This window comes from Cyprinodon variegatus, unplaced genomic scaffold, assembly GCF_000732505.1.
Source record: "Cyprinodon variegatus isolate N-32 unplaced genomic scaffold, C_variegatus-1.0 Scaffold117, whole genome shotgun sequence".
NCBI classification, from domain to species: domain Eukaryota; kingdom Metazoa; phylum Chordata; class Actinopteri; order Cyprinodontiformes; family Cyprinodontidae; genus Cyprinodon; species Cyprinodon variegatus.
In genome coordinates, this window is record NW_015150570.1 from 1257111 (window position 1) to 1270027 (window position 12917).

The 12917-nt window shown below is 35.2% G+C and overlaps 1 protein-coding gene across 3 annotated transcripts in view; it reads right to left on the minus strand.

The window, feature by feature from the left end:
• arhgef10l (Rho guanine nucleotide exchange factor 10 like) overlaps positions 1–12917 on the minus strand; it is a 168058-nt gene that overhangs the window by 57153 nt on the left and 97988 nt on the right. For all 3 annotated transcript variants that reach the window (XM_015375350.1, XM_015375351.1, XM_015375349.1), the window contains one exon: positions 7726–7847. In XM_015375350.1, coding sequence (XP_015230836.1) covers positions 7726–7847 — 122 coding nt within the window. The remainder of the gene's footprint in view (positions 1–7725; positions 7848–12917) is intronic.

A 12917-nucleotide genomic window follows, 5' to 3' on the forward strand; every position in this document is an offset into this window, starting at 1 on the left:
AATGAAAGTGATAAATTGAGAGAAGTCGGTGTTCCCCTGCTGTTCTCACTTCGCAGACTTGTGATAAGGTTTATCTCCGGAGCCTAACGAGTTTGCCCCTTAGCCCTCTCAAGCTCCCACTGAGTGGACCTCGATGTACAGAACTGTGTGCACCTAGCAGTGGACTAAGCTCCCTTAGGTAACCTGTATGTGTTGTTCATACTTAGCTGCTTCAGAACTAATTTTTTTTTGCAGGAAATGGCTCTGGCCCCTTCGGCCACATCTCTTTTAATCTCGGATTTCTTTTATGCTTCTTTTTCTTCATCCTGTCTTCTCACTGTAACTCAGACTGCCAAGAGAGGCTGCAAAACTGAAGAAAGAGCTGTGGAGCTTTGGCACAGAGAGGCGTGTGTGTTTCTCAGAGGCAACGGCTGAGGCAAAAATGGAGGGGGCCTGCTGCTGAGTTAAGCCCCTAATCACACTCTGCTCTGCATGAAGGACTTAAAGTCACTCTATTTAATTCTACCTTCTCTTTAGTCAGAAAAGTATAAGAAAAAACTGCCTACCTCTACAGCTTTCTGATACCTAGATCTCATTCCTTCAACACATACACACACATTCTGTTTACATAGGAAATAGGAAAGCTGCAGAAAGCACTTCTTCCTATATGGTACAATATTTGTATTTCACACCATAAGAAAGGAATAAGCAACATAAAAGCAACAAAATGCTTAAAAAATATTTATCTTTAATCATAGAAAATAAATTAAAAAAAATTATATGGTGAGTCATTTTGCTTAGCTGTTCAGGCGTATTCATATGTGCTAAATTTATGCATAAAGTTTGGAATTTGAAACAACCCTTAGAGATTGCAGAGTCCCTCTGGCTCCAGGAATATTGATTTGGCTGAGCATCCGGTAACAAGTAACAGCCTTTTGCCAGAGACTTTCTGGATGTCTTCAATATCTTGTGGGAAAACCCTATCTACCATGTCAAAATTTGAGTTTTCAGGCTTCCAGCTGTTGTCTCACCTGACTTTACTCATTACTCCATATGGCTAGCAGAGTACAGGTTAATGCACAGGTCTTAGGGAAATGCTATAACATTTACTAACACATGGGGTTAATCTGCCATTAAGATAATTGCATTATGAATTCATAACCCACCCCCTACCCTCAAAAGAAATGGTAATTTGACCCAACCTTTACAACCCAACATATACAGAACAGAAGAGGTTCAAAACCATAGAAGATGGTTAAAAATATTCTCTCTGAGGTCTAAAAATACACTATATTTAAAACCAATTTTACTGACTCTTAAACCCTTAAAGTATATCCCTTGCTTGGCCTGACCGTTAAATCTCTCGAAAGCTTTTAGGTCTTAACATCCCATATTGATCGAAATTCATGTAGCATTTTGAAGAAATGCTCATGTGTCACCTTGTCATTCCAATAGTCAATGCATATGTGATCATCAGTGAGATGGTGCGTTTTTAGTGGGCTTTAATTGCATTAGGAAGTCAGTGTATAGAAATGCACTTTATAATCTCTTTTGATGCAATATCTCCCTGTAATATATAAGAAAAAAAAAAAAACAATCATTCAAGACTATGGACTAATGGCTTGTTCAGAGGAGGAGCTCATGTCAGTAAAGTCAAATCGCATTGATGTATGCAATGTAATCAAATTTGAAGCTATTTTCGTCATAAACACTACCACTTAAGAACAACTACCGGTAAGAAAACAAAATATGCAGTGCTAAAACCCATTTAGATAGGAGAGAAACAAGTAGTTATATAGAATGTTTTTATTTCATAAAACTAAAGAAATAATTACTTTATAAAGAATTCATGATAATATTGGTATAATTGCTGTTCTTCCAGTTAGAGTTGAATAAAAGGCCTTGTTTGTCTTTCAGACATCCAGAATACAAACAATGGTTTTACATCATGCAGCTGTTAGTGTGAAATACAGATGTATTACCCTTCCCGAAAGGTACCCAACATGATGACTCAATCAACCCACAAAAAAAGCAACTAGTCACTAGGAAAAGTAGCTATGCGCTTACTTTTTATGAGATAAGATATAAATTTATGTACATGCATTTGCTGTTCTAAAAGCAACTAAATAAAACTGGGAATTTAATCACAATACTGTATATAAGACATTAATATTAATAATTAAAAGGACTATAATCTGAAAACTACTAATCTTCACCTTTATGGTCTGTTTGGTAGGACAAGTAAATCAGGACAACTGCAATACATTGATGTACAGTAGACGTGGTTATGAAGTTTAATTTTGAATGTAATCCTAAAATTATAAGAAAGCAAGGTAAATGTTTTAGAACTTTATAATTTTTGCATGTTACTAGGTTTCCACAGGATAAAAATAGGTGTAAGTGCTAGTTTAGAGATGCTTCTAATAGATGCGATGAAGTGTTTGTTGACCGAAAATAATAATACAAATAAATAAAAATAATGTGACTTTATTGATCTCACACTGGAGAAATTCACTCTTTGCATTTAACACATCCCCTTAAGGAGTATTGGGTTGCCCTTGTGCGGCGTCCGGGGAGCACTGTGGGGTTAAGGGTCTTGCTCTGGGACCCTAAATGCAGGCTGGGGAGATCGAACTGGGTACTTGCAAACTTCTCAGAGCACAAGCGCACTACTCTAAACACTAGGCCAACACTCCCCCAATATATAGTGAGAAAATCAAAGGAACATTTAGCCTTTTACTTCATAGAGATTTTCCAGTTTAGAAACAGTGTAATTAAATATGCAGAGATCCCCTCCATCTACTCTCAGTCTATGTGAGTAGCAATGAAAGCATCTTGATCATCAGTCCACAATAAGCACTTTTAAGCGCCATTCAAGCCTTTATCTCAGCTCCTCTGCGCTGTCCGTGCAGTAAAAGTCTCTCCCTGCAGTAGTGAATATGCTTATGAAGGGTCTCTACATATTTTTTGACGATGAAAATGAAAATGCTGTCATTCCTGTTGTCTGAAACAGGAAGCATAGTAAAATTCACAGTCTCTTGATTTCAGATGCAATGTTCAGCTAATAGAGTCAGAACTGCTGATAATATAAAAAGATGTCCTTTCTGCATTTTAAGGTTTACGTTTCTTACTGGATTATGTGCCATCATATGTTAAAAGCAATACAATGGCCTCAACAGTCCCAAAATCTCAACCAACACATTTTTTGGGACCGTGATAGAAGGAAAGATTGTATTCATGGAAATGCATTTGCCAAATTTGGGGTAAATTTGATCATTAGTTAAGGAACAATTATGATGAATACAGTATTGTTTAAAAGAATTGAAATTGATAAATTATTCACTAAAATATAAAGTAATGGGTCTTGGGAATATAAATCCTTTTTGGATCTATACTACATACAGTAGAATAAAGAGGGCTTTGAATACAAAAGGAGAGCCAGCTTAATAGTACAGTAACAAGCAGTAAATGGAAAAAAAAAACTTTTCCTCCAGCAAAATGTAAAAAGAAACCATCACCGTATCTTAAATTTAGGTGTTGACCTGAATTTAATTCAGTTTAGATTAGCATCTTCACAAATTAATATGCTCTCTGAATATGATGATTTAAGAAACTCAGTGGCTTAGATTTTAAAATCCTTGAATGAAGCCTAAAAAAACTTTCAAGAGCTTTAGGCTTCCAGTGGGTGGTGGTTTCTTCCTTCACCTTAAATGAATAGCAAGCTCAACATGACTCCACAGACAAAACCAAGGGGTTAGTACACGCATTTGTTACTTAAGTAGAAGTATAGATACTGCAGTTTAAAAACACTGGTAAAAGTTGAAGTATCGACTTGACCTCTTTACTCAAGTAAAGGTGAAAAAGTATGTGCTCCAAAAACTACTTAAAGTATAAAAGTATAAAGTAACCTTTAAAAAAAAGCAGCCAGAAGCCACTATATGAATTAAGCTCAATTTTTCGACTATTTTGAAAAATTCTTTGAGATAGGGCCAAGGATGAGGGAGGTCTTGTTGTTCTACATCACCATCTCCCGATACACTCTCGCCTGTTTCCAACCTTTCAGACATTTTATCTTAAAAAGGTATTTTATTTTATCTTTTTGCATTTTTTTTTATTTCATTTCACCAACTAAGACTTCCTTAAAGGTAAGCAAATTAAGAGTATAACATATGGCATCTACGTAGGTAAAAATATTAGAGGCTATCCATTTAACAAAAAGACAACTAAATTCCATTTCTGTAGGTTGCATTCCTGTACAAACCATGTCCCATCAGAAAGGGGGGTCTTGAGACCAAGACCATGGCATTAAGATCTGAGACTTGTCTTGGTCTCAAGGCTCCCCTTCTGTTGGATAGATAAATGATTAAATATAATTTGAAAATAAAGGAAATGGTTTGTTAGGCATTGACAAATTGTATAGAAGCCAGTTTGAGACTGTAATTTCATAAAAAACAAAATAATTCTACTAATACAAAATCTAAATCCCTTTGATCCTGACTTGAAGACACACATTGCACTGCAAGTATATTCAGTGATTAGAGCAACGCTGGATCCAGCCATCTCAGACTAAATAAAATGTTGTCATGGCTCATGATGACTGTGAAATCTTACAGTAAAAATATTTACACCATGGCATTTTTCTTTGATTATTGCAGCTATTGATCCTCATAAAGCAGAACTCACTGAACCAGCAGTTAAAGGGGAATATTGAGGCTCATTTCATGAATATAAAAATATAAGTTCTTGCTTACTGTACCTTTGTTGTTTTAAGGTCATAATCCACACAGTTACAATAATCCATTGTCTACGTGTCGTAGTGTCAAATATGACTACTGACCTTTTCTGTATCCTACCAGAAATATATTTTTTTAGAAAAGGGCACAGGTCATATTGTCTCTGACTGTTTGATTCATGCATCAGTCATTGATGCTGTACAGTTTTTGAGCATACTTAAAAGAAAACAAAAAAACACCTAATCTGAACTAATTGGCGAATCCCACTTAGTTAACATCAGTCAGACAGCCTAGTGGCAGCCTTTGTAATGCAGCCTTGCTTTTGTCAGTCTGCACCAGGGCAGAAGCAGTTTAGATGTAGCTCACCACCATAAGCGTGTGAGTGTGCATCAATTGGTGAAAGACTGGGTGTGATGTAAAGTGATTTTGGGTTCTTGGACCTAATAATCCTTTGTTAAAATGCAGGTTACAATTTTGACACACCTAATAATAACAGAATGAAAAAACACATAAACTTAGAACCAAAAGGAAGCCCACACATGCAGCGGCAGAGCATACAACCTCCATTTAGAAAAACTCCAGGATCTTCTTGCTGGAATGCAAGGGTTTTATCATCAGTTCAACTCTGCAGCTCCTTTAACGATTGCAATAAAATATTTTATTGCATATGTCCAGCTTGCAGTTGCTTTTGATACTGTCTTTGTCATTTTTCTATTTCCCCAATTCTTCCTATGTTACAGCCGTTGGTACAGATGAAATGCTATAGGGCAAACCTATTCACTTTATCTCAATAGTGATATAGGTACATGTTGATATTGGAGTCTTAACCTGGTATTGTACATTTTCCACCCTTCTGTAACTTTTTTTTTTCTTGGGGACAAAGCTCATTTTAACCCCATTTTCATACACCTTTTTTTTTTTGCTTTCCAGAGTATGTATAGCAATTTCACTTGAGCATATGCATGCTAAAGAGGCTGTAGCATAAGCTTACATTAGCAGGTTGCCATGGTTCCTTTACCGTTGTTTCATGGTTTCTTACATAACCGGTTAAAAAGTTACATAAGCAGCAACACTTTGTGACTGCAATGAAAATCAAGTGTAGCAACAGGAAGATCTTGCTCCTCGGTGGTGTTAGGATTTCCCAAGATTATCATGAAATAAGGCGATATTCGTAGAAATTATGTACTAAGGGTGGTGTATCATTTATTCATGCATTCAGCCTTGACCATCTTCTGCGCTCCTTTTTTTTCAACTCTATTCTGTTCTTTTCCTCCTTTTTGCCATATCTTCCATCATTCTTCCTAGATTCAACTTCAAAAACTCAAAATAACTAGTATTATTTGGGGTTACGATCTGAACAGTTTAAATGCAAGTTAAACCAGGTGATTATCCCTCATTTTTCAGTTCATGGGTTTTTGCCTCTTTCAGAGTTTCTCTATGACTTTTTTTGCTTTTCCTTACAAATTCCATACCTGTAAACTAAACAGACAAATGCAACAAAGCCTGAAAGCCTATATTACCAAATCATTATGGTGAATTAGTCAAACAACTCATAAATAGCTCTGAAAATACAACCTGAAGGTCACCATTCAATTATTATATAAAAGATTTGAATAAATGGTTGCTGACACTGTAGGAAGCGGTTTACAAGGATTTTTTTTTGATTTTTTTATCCATGCTTTTACGATTCTTCTCTCTAACTCATACTGCAGTTACCCATGTGTTGCTTTTTCTTTTGTTTGATGATTAATTTACCCTTGTTTTTATTTTGCACTTCAGTACTTCTCTTTAAAAAAACAAATAAGATCCTAAACTGAATTTTATCCGGACACAGTAAATGATGGCAACACTACTAATGTTTTCTTGGGCGAAACAAACCTTTTCACTGCAAAGATCAGCTCAGTGCAAACGTAGTTAATCAATTCACACATACTCAGGAGTGGACTGGGACAGAAAATCAGGCCCGACATCTGAGACCACACCAACCCACCAACTACATGGTAGAAAATGTAACTTTCTCTCTGCTGACCTTGTAGCAAAAACAGGCATGGAATAAACTTCAACTCCTAATAAGTCTAAAAGTTAAAGCGTTGTTGAAGTGACCTGGTCATGTCTCCTTTTTTTTTTTTTGCTAAAAAAATTAAAATATTGTCCCAATTCATAATAGTTGACATTATAATTTGAATGTAAAAACATTAACTTACTGTTAAAGATCTTATTTATGTGTTATCAGATTACACAGGAGTTAAGGACAAAAAGCCATTTTATAACTCAAGTATTGTTGCAGATTATATATATATATGTTGCAGTTAGCTGTCCCTCCTCTCGCCATGACTACCGGGCTCATTGATTATTATTACAGCACACCATAGTGTAATTCTTTTTTACATGTGTGACCCTGTCAGAGGGGAAATGTTTTCAGGATATTGTATGATTGGATCATCTCTGTGTCAGTGAAGAAAATAACTAATGGGCTGCAGACTAGTGTTTATCAAGTGTCAGGGTCACAGACTTTGGTGTAGCACCATTAAACCAAATAAGTTTGTTCACTGCTGTTTTATCCTTTTTTGTTTTAGGAGCTGCCACAGAATCTGCTGTTATAATTAAAAATGTCATTTTGAGAACAATTTTTTGCTTGTTCTTAAGACCTTAAAATAAAAAAAATTCTAGGATAGATTTTGCTAATGTTAACTGTCCTCAATAAACATGGATGTCTTGCCACCCTTCCAAAATTGCTTTTTGGAGGTTTGTTTACCACCTTTGGGTTCAAAAAGTAAGGCTACACAAACTTGCATTATATAGTCACCTTCATTTCTGTGCACCAAGGTCGGTAAGAGGGCTGCATAATATGAAAAAAACTGTAATGTTTACAATTAACATTGAATTTCCAAATGATTTTTCTTTCTTTACCATTACAGTGTCTCTCACTCTTTTTAAAAGCATATATTGAAAAATATGCATATTGTAGAGTGGTGACTTCATTGCTTGACTGATTGAGTTAAAGGAAATCTACCTTTCTCTCTGGTGACCTCGTAGCAAAAACAGGCATGTGACAGGCAAGCAGCGGACATGAAAATGGTACTATTGTCTTCCCTTCATCTTCTCCATACAGCCAACCTGGTGAATTCTCTTCTCCTGAAACAAACAAACAAGCAAAAAACATTTAGTCTAGATTCTCCCACTCATCCCACTGAGTCTGTGTCTATTTTACCTTCTTGTGTTGCCTATTTAAACATAGATCACATCCTAGTAAGCTGTAAATGCTGTAAATGTATTTTTATTTATTTATTTAAAATGTAAAATCTTAATAAATAAATCTTAATAAATAAATAAACATTTACAGGAAGTGTTCTACTTTGGCATAATCAGACATGCACAAATGTATCACGTTAGTGTAGCAAAATTATTTCTCAATAATATTCGGATTAATTAAATATTTTTGCATAGACTATAAAGGATTTGTATTGTAGAATTCACAGCCTGAGCTAAAATCTTTATAACACTGGGAAACTTTTTTTTTTTTTTTATGTTATTTTGATTAGTGTGGAGTTTTAAATGTGAGATTTAAATACAACATAACTGATGGGAAAAATTATAGCAATTAACTGAAATAGTGTTTAACCTCTGAATGAACAAAGCCAAGGGCTTTTATTTTAATATTCACAACTGGAAGTATCCTTCAAACAACACATCGGATTAGAGAAATAATCTCACAGGCGAGTGAAGTTTATTTTGTTCTGAATCATCCAAAGTCATGTTATACAAGGCACAAGTCTAAGCGGAGTTTGAGTTCTTACAGTTTTAGGAAAAATCTGCTTTGAAAGTTTTTTCTTGCAGAGACGGTGCATGACATCAAGTAAAAAAAGTGACAAAATACCATTAAAGCATTTTAATAAATAGAATAAAGAGCTCAATGGAGTTGAATTAAAATGCTAAGCACCAAAACTGCAAAGTTTGAGCCAAGGATAGAACTAAAAGGATTTTATTGAGTCCTTTTTTATATTATTTTTTGTTTATTGTTTTGTAATGATTTGCCAGTAGAAAATAAGATTTCACCTGCTCTTGACAGAATTAGCTTTTAGCCTTTTTTCTGCTTAATAAAACAAAAATTGCGAACAGAGTTTACAGAATAAGTCCTGTTTTGGTCATTCATTTTTCGCTATAATTTTTTTCATTTTATTTCAACCTTTATCAGATGGGATGCATTGGCAAACTGTATTTTTTCAAGCATTTTCTAGAAATGGAAGTTAAAGGTTTTGTTGTTAAACTTAAAGGTTGTCTGAGACTTGCTGCAAAGCCATTCCAGCATGATCATGGCTATGCCGGGTTTCACTCAAATGCTAACATGTCAACTTTTGTTCCAACTACAAAAGGTGAAACATAAATTCCTGAGCTATTAAATTTGCTGTCTTCCTTTTTTGTTTAACTCTGAAAACCAACAGTGTGTATATTTCTTCAACTAAGGCACACCAGTTACCTTCTAAAACTACCACTAAACAACAGAGAAAGAATCGGGTTTCAGTTTGCTCATGTGAAGTGTCAAACGTTTGTTTATGACTAAGTTGCAAGTTAACTTCTACATTAGCAATGCTGTTTCATATAGGCTCATATTGTCCCATATAAGGTAATCCAGTTATTTCTATGTCCATCTATTTAGAGTTCTATAATGTAGACTAAATAAACAATTTTAAATGACAGGTGAGATGTTCCAGCAATCTCAAAGAAACCATCCACCAATTTAATGAGATGTTTAAGGTCACATATCTACAAGAGAAGTGCATTAAAACCTGAAGCATTCTCTAGACAAGTAAGCAGTCGTAATCACATGCCAGAGAAGGTTTATATGGGTTAATTGAGGTCAGACTGCAGCAAGAGTGATGGCAAGGCCAGTGGGTTCTTTTACCACAGAGTAATTATCAACTTTATTCATTAGCTTAAATGCACTTCAGTTCAAATATACTTAATATGTTTAATCTATTTGTCAAAATAGAAATGGAATAGAAAAAAGGAAATAAGTTTTAAAATTAACTCTAAACTATACTGTTCTGAAAGAGGGTGGGTAACTATACCGCTTAGCACACCATCTTTTGTTTCAGGATTAATTACTTTATTGCTTGTTGTGGCAAAATTACTTCATTTTAGCATTCATGAGTCTCTGTGTAGAAACTGCATGGCCTGATTTTTAAAAGGGAAATTTGTAAGTACAGGGACACCTCAGGTAGGAAAAACATGGCGAATGAGTGGCAGCTCTTAATCATCAGGTGTCACAAATATAAATATCAACAGAAATCCTTTCGCTTTGTCAATAAATATCAACACAATCAGCAGATTGTGAGCAACTCTTATAATCAAATAAGTCATTTTTGGGTGACCTGATGAGGCACTAAAATTTTGTAAAGAAATATCTACTTCTAGATGTAGTGTGGTGTTATAAACTTTAGACCTGTGGCTTACTCTTCCCTGTAAAGTTGGCCAGAATATTGGGTACAGCTGGGAAAGCCACTTAGAGATTAATGCAACACTGTGTCAGCAGAGGGAAACAAGGAAAATTTTCATTCATTTGAAACAAAAAAAAATACAACCCATCAATGAGTAAAATTAACATCAATATCTATTTCACGTTAAGTTATGAGCCACGAGTAGGCATCAATGCAATGGAAACAATTTTAAAAGTAAGCTACAATATTCTACAAGATTGTGATTTGATTGCAACGCTATAATATTTTTTTTGTTTTTACAATACAGAATAAGGCTAATACTATCTTTTTTTCTTTTCTTTGTTTGGAAAGATAAATAACGCTCTTGCAGTGCTGTTCTATGAATTTAAGACTATATAGTCCATATTTTAGTCACCAAAATAAAAAAAAAAAACAGACCATGAGGCTGAGAAAATTAGAAGCTGTTGTGTTTATCAACAAAGATGAAAAATGACAAATAACATAATGGAGGTGTAAGGATAGAAGAAGGCATTCCAAGTCAGATGCAAATCAATAACCCCCTACAATTCTCCTAAATTGTTGGAGTCAGCTATTAAGTGGGAATTATGTACTTGGTCATCAGAACTATAGTGAGATGTAAGCTTAATTATAATGGGTTTTAAGAGAGTGGTATACTGTATGCTAGAGAGCTAAATCTTCAATTCTACCCATCTTTTCAGTGTTGACTTTTGACAAAGATTTTTTCCTTTACTCCTCTTTCAAAACCATCTGTCCAAGACCTGAACAACGTGGTCATCAAAGCCTTGTCCTTCGCTTTTAAGGTGCATGTGTACCGCTGGATCTTTCCCAAAGCTGCTAGCTCTCCTGAATTGTGCCATAAGTGAATGTAGTTGTTTTTTTCTGATGTAGAAGTCCAAGCAGTCCTTGTTTCACTACAACACATTCATGATACCACTCAGCTTTGGTTTTAGAGTTCTGTCTGTAGCATATTAGGTTTTAAATCAACAAGCATGCCACTCAGAAACTCCTGACACATGAAACTGCTGTGTTTTTGCATCTTTGTTTTTTTCCTGTTAAAAGCAGTTCTGCCTGCTGGTTTTCTTGGCAGACTTGACAAAAACACAGTTTGGGTAACCACGTACCTGAAGTGATTTCCTGATGTGCTTGAGTTTTTTTTGTTTTGTTTTTTCTGTTTTTTCTTTGTAGTGGAACCAAAAACACAAAATAACTATTCTGAGCAAGAGTGTTTAAAAAGCAAGCCCAAGCTCATAAGTCATTGATGGGCTTGATGCTACAGAATATGTGCTTAACTACTGCATGATAGGATCTGCACAGAACGCATATTTCAACGAGCAATCAAACACGATGATATAGTGAATAGTGTGACAGCAGCAAAAAAATTTTGCTTCAGACATTCTGATCCAGCCGTGTAGTGAAGGGCTATAGTTGAGTGAAAAAAACCCCCAGAAAAGGTAAAAAAAAAAAAAATAATCTGGTTGGTAGGTAAAACAATATCACTTTCTCATTAATTCCCACTTGTAATGATTAAATTGGCTAAAAATAGGCATTTCACATCCGGTGCACATGGTTAGAGCCTAATTACTCAAGATTTGCATGGGGATTGGCCCATTTAATTTTGTTATAGGAATGTCTAAGAAAAAAATATTAGTCTTTGCCTGAAAATGTATATAATCACACATTACAGGTCACTTGCCCTCTGGTGCACTATAGACCCTTTTTCAGGTGGTAAACATTGTGACATATTTCTGTGGGCGGAGCCTAGCTGGGGGCAGAAAGATTCCTGCAGAGCGGTTCAGGTTCAGTATCTAGTAAGTTTTGTCAGCTTTTTTAAAAATACAGCTTTAGAAAATTTGGTTTTTACCTTAATATATTGCCTAGGGTTATTTACTGTCTGGGGCAAGGATTTATTTTTTTTTTTATTAACTTTAAAGGATGGAACAAGCTTAGCTGAGTCGTACACACCAATGCAATGAATGGACAAAGTAATAGGATTAACTCTGGCTTGTGGTGTGATACCTACACCTAGCTAACTGGAAAACAGATTGATCCGAAGTTCTAGCTACAGTACCTGTGCTAAGACCAGAAGATAACCATGTAGTAGGCTTGGGTCAGTTTAAAAAGAAGAAGCAGCTAGATCTGTACAGCAAACTACACTTGCATCACTGGGTGATTAATGTTACTTAAGAAATCCAAAATGCATACCAACAAAAGATTATATTTTATGTACCTTAATTTACCGAAAGCAGGATGGGATAAAACTTCTTATTGTACTCTGTTGATTCAGGCAACCAACAAAACAAAATAAAAAACAAAAAACTATTTAAGCTTCCATGTGTACAGTAGATGACCCTGTGCTGGTTTATTGGTCGCATCCAGCTTGTCAGATTGTTTTGCCTCAAGCCAACACTCTGATGCAACTATGATGTAGACTGAAAAAGGGTCTATAGCTAAGCTTGCAACTTACCCTTGAGTGTTATCCTGTAATGCAGAAGTACATTAATGCATACAATTCATTTCGAAAATACTGTATTCAAAAGGAAATAAAGAAAAAAGCTGTTTTAACTTATTTTTCCAGTTTTTGTGGATTTTAATAGCTGTAGGCAGGAAGGATTTGCAGTAACATTATGTCTCGCAGCAGATGTGGAAAAGCCTTTGGCTTAAGAAACTCTGTTATTCAACCGTCTTTTGAAGTGGTTGCTCAGGGTTGTCAATTTTATACATACATATATATATATATATATATATA